Source organism: Cornus florida, unplaced genomic scaffold, assembly GCF_030987335.1.
Source record: "Cornus florida cultivar Cherokee Brave unplaced genomic scaffold, ASM3098733v1 CherokeeBrave_3.0.0_Hap2_Chr11, whole genome shotgun sequence".
Lineage (NCBI taxonomy): Eukaryota > Viridiplantae > Streptophyta > Magnoliopsida > Cornales > Cornaceae > Cornus > Cornus florida.
Genome location: NW_026775581.1, coordinates 135,981,966 through 135,986,136, shown reverse-complemented (window position 1 = coordinate 135,986,136; position 4,171 = coordinate 135,981,966). Strand labels below are relative to the sequence as shown.

The window sequence follows — 4,171 nt, the reverse complement described above, 5'->3', positions numbered from 1 at the left end:
ATATGAGTTCAATTTTTCAATACTTTATTTACATCTTTTCAATTCTATTTTTAATTAAATAACAAAATACACACTCATTTTTATTTTTCACATTAAATTTTCATTACAAAACCATTACTATTTACTTTGTATCTTAAACGCATTATTTTTATATATGAAAATCTAAAACAAACATTTTAAAACTACTATTTATATCTATTAATCAAAGCTCATGATCCGGACTCTTTCACACCCAACACTATTAATCGAGTAATAATAAAAAGAAAAAATTGATTGATTTTTTCTTTTATTTTTTTAATGCAATTTCAATGAATAAAGTTGAACAAGTATTCTTTACTAGTAAATTAAAATAATGGGTAAATTAAAAAAATAAAAATAAAAATGTTTTTATTTTAATCATTTGTATCATTTTCCCTATTAACTACACCAGTTATTTGCAGTAGTACTCTATGGCCCTGTTTGGAATGACTTTTAAAAAGCCGCTTTTGATTATTAGAGTCAAAAAGCTTATTTTTTGAGTGTTTGGATGAGTTACGCAGAAGAGCTTTTGGCTCTAGAAGAGCGTTTAGCGTTTAAGCAGGAGAGCAATCCAAGAACTGTTGGGTTTTGCTGAGTCTTTCTTCTTTGGCTCTCTGTTTGGTGTTTCTCTCTCTGTCATTTTAATGGCAACTAGTGCTCTTCAATTTCATTTTCTTCTTTGGCTCTCTGTTTGGTGTTTCTCTCTGTGTCTCTGTTCGAGTATCTTGAAAGATGAGCTTCAAATGACTGTAAACAACTTGTGTGTGACACAGCTTGGTGTATTAGTTTACGTGAGTAAGTGATTGATTTGCTGTAGGTTGTATACCGAGGTTGTAAAAATCGTCACTGTGAGTGTGAAGAGAAGGAAAGGGTGAGGAACCTAAAGTGTGTTTCTTTTCAATCATAGTGATTTTTTTTTTTTTTGGTCAAGTCTAAAGGCTCTTTGGATGTTTCCCTGTTCCATGTCAATCAATATTTTTTTTCTTCTGATTCATAAATAGTTGCGAAACAGAACTAAACTTTTGATTAAACCAATTCACCCCCTCTCAGTCTCTTCAAATACTTGTGTATCTCTCTCTGAACCTTCAAATTGAAATTGGTCTTCAAATACTTGTGTATCTCCAAACCTTCAAATTGAAAAATGGAGAGGACTTTTGGATTAAAAAACATAATTATTTTGTTATTGTCATATAGTTCAAAACAAAAACAAAAAACAATTCATCTAAGGATAAAATAGTTATTTTAGTATTAAAAGAACTTTAATAAATATTTTATCAAACAAATAAAATAACTCTTCTGACATAAAGAGTTCTTTTAAAATATAATTTTCAAACACTACACGCTAAATGGGAGTCGTGACTTATGCTTCTCTTTTTCTTTTGCTTAAAAGCGGAAGTAAAAGCTCCGCCAAACAAGCCCTGGATCCTTTTCCTTGCATTTCTTGCACTGATCAAGTAATCGAGTCTGCTTTCTCTGGAACTAGATTCAAGAGATTTGAAAGGGGGAAAAGGAAGAAAATCACGGGTGGTTACTTTCACGATGTTCTTAGTTTGCAGAAGATGATACGAAGTTACAAACAGGTCGACGATTCAATCCAAACAATCCTGTGAGTCTCACCGTCCTAATTCTTTCCTGTTATCTTCAATATTTCATAGATATGGTTAATTTTTCTCTGTGTTTTTTTCTTTTAATATAAGGAAAATGTGTTGAAATTGGGTTTAGGGTTTAGGTTTTCAATCGAATCAATAGAAAAGGGGAAAATGAAGAGGCGTAATGACACCCACCAGTTGCCTGAGGATGTGACTATTGAGATCCTCCTAAGGCTTCCCGTGAAATCACTGATTCGGGCCAAAGCCGTATGCAAAAATTGGTACAATATCATCAAAAACCCTAACTTCGTTACTAAGCACTCCAATCACCAAAGCAACAGTGGCTGCCTTCTTGTTTACGGGTTTCACAGCATCTCCCAAAAATATGCGTTCTCATTGTTCCCGGATGTACCACTTACCGGTTCTCTACCTGTGAATCAGAATGTGGTGGTTGTACCCCACCTTCTAGGGGTCATTCCCTATTCGGGCATACTGTGTCTGTTCAATTGTAAATCCAATTGCTTCGCCCTGTGGAATCCCGCCACCAGAGAATTTAGGTCCCTCCCGGCATTCCCCCGTAAACGCTCGCCCACATCCCTAGTGATGAGTTACCTAGATGTTTTTGGATTTGGTTTGGATCCTATTACTAATGATTACAAAGTCGTTTGGATTCAGTGGACTCCGGAAGTGATTAGGTCTAGCAGTGAGTATGATGTTGCTGTGTATACCCTATCCACTGATTCCTGGAGACATCTTGATGTTTTTTTGCCTTATGCTAACATTGGCAACCTTCGTTCATTCATGTTTGCTAATACATGCATTAATGGAGTTTATCACTGGAATGCAATAGACAATGATAATAAGTCTTTGATCCTTGCATTTGACATGGGCAATGAGTTGTTTCATGAGATACATGATCTTCCAAATTCAGAACCTGCATCTCTTGCCGTTTATGACAATTCTCTTGCTGCGATTTATAATGATTCTGGTCAAGTTGACACATGGGTGATGATGGAAGAGGGGTGTTGGAGGAAGCAGTTAACCATTGATCTCCTTTCAGAGCCCAGTTTGCGGCTTCTGCTTGAGTTTGGGAAGAATGGTAAGCTTTTTATGTTAACTAAAGATGGTTGTGTGGTCTTATATGACCCGGAGACTCATGAAAGTAAGGATCTTGGATTTCAGGTTGAAAAACCCATGCTATGGGTTTACAGGGAGAGCCTAGTTGCAATCAGGGGCGGAGATAGGTTCCTAGAACAGGATCAGTTGTCTGATGTAGATCAAGTTTTGAATTTCTCTAACTGATTTCTGTTCAAGCTGAAAAACGTCTATTTTGGTGCAACAACAGGGACTAAGAAGGAAAAATGTTGGAAACTGGATGCAGCTAAAGGGTGTTGGCATGCTAACAATGACTAAGAAGGATAAGGGGGGAAACTAGATGCAGAACTAAACTTTTTTGTTTTTTGTTTTTTGTTTTTGGCTGAGGGCAGTTGTTTTTGGATGCGTTTAGAAAGACATTTTGGTTTCCTTAAATTAAAGTTTCTTCTAATTTGTATCTGTAAGACCTGACTACAGACATTTTACTTTTCCTGAATATGTCATTAATGGTTTCTGTTTGTTTGTCTTGCTTCAATTTTCTGCCCCTTTCGCTCATGATAAAATGTGCTATTGTACCACGCATCTGTTCCACTAAAAATCTCCCTCTGTTAGTAGTTTTTAACAGTGTCATAATTTTCATTAAGCTACTATATTATGTGGGCTTACTGATGATGGGATTTTGAAGGGAAAGATTGGGAAGTATTCTTTTTCCCACATTGGTGGAAGAGCCAATTATGATCTGTTGCAGCATATTGTGGCGTGCTCAACAGATTTAAATAGCTGTTCAACCATTTACTTCTAGTTTCTAGTAATGTGTTGGAACATGATCTAATTGTGTTGAAAACAGGTGTTAACACCGCTATGGTTTTGAAAAGTGATTTAAACACAATTAAGTCATGTTTCAAGACATTAGTTAAAGTTTGAAGAGGATAAATTTGCACAAAGTAATGGCCATTTTATCCCAGGGTTGGGTACAAAGCTTATGTAAGGTTTTTTGGCAGAAGTCGTGCATTTCCTACCTTCTGTCATTTTATTTTGCAATGGCAAGCTAATCAATTATGTTAGACAAAGAAAACTTTGGACTTGCGCGGGTAAATCTTTCTTTTGGGTAGGTAAAATTTCAGATACAATTTTTTTTTTTTTTTTCACTTATTGGAGTTATACCCTGATATCTTCAATAATCGAAGAAAGGATGTCAACAGGAGACGAGGATAAAACACCTATGCAATCACCCTCAATTTCAACCCGTGTATCCCTATACTTCCAGCAGTTTAATGACTTCCTTGAATATAGCCTCTGCAGAAAAGGCGGAGCTAACATTCTGCATCCAGTAAGAGGGCAACTCTCAATGCTCAGATAATGGTGAGCGAGCTTTTCTACATCACTAGCCTAGCAAGATACTCTCCAATGATGAAACCCCCTCCACAACAGTTAGAATTACTGTTAAAAGCAGCATCGAAATTCGGTTT

At 36.0% G+C, this 4,171-nt stretch overlaps 1 protein-coding gene across 2 annotated transcripts; it reads left to right on the top strand.

Annotated features, from left to right (window-relative positions):
* The first annotated feature begins 1,327 nt into the window (after positions 1–1,327).
* LOC132282445 (F-box/kelch-repeat protein At3g23880-like) lies at positions 1,328–3,220 on the top strand. Of its 2 annotated transcripts, none has more exons than XM_059784131.1 (2): positions 1,328–2,706; positions 2,790–3,220. In XM_059784131.1, exons 1-2 carry the CDS (start codon positions 1,779–1,781, stop codon positions 2,792–2,794), a joined length of 933 nt encoding a protein of 310 aa, XP_059640114.1. In that variant the 5' UTR covers positions 1,328–1,778; the 3' UTR covers positions 2,795–3,220. The 2 variants fall into 2 exon arrangements, with proteins under 2 accessions (XP_059640114.1, XP_059640113.1); XM_059784130.1 differs by having other exon boundaries at positions 1,329–1,624; positions 1,741–3,220.
* The last annotated feature ends 951 nt before the right edge of the window (positions 3,221–4,171 follow it).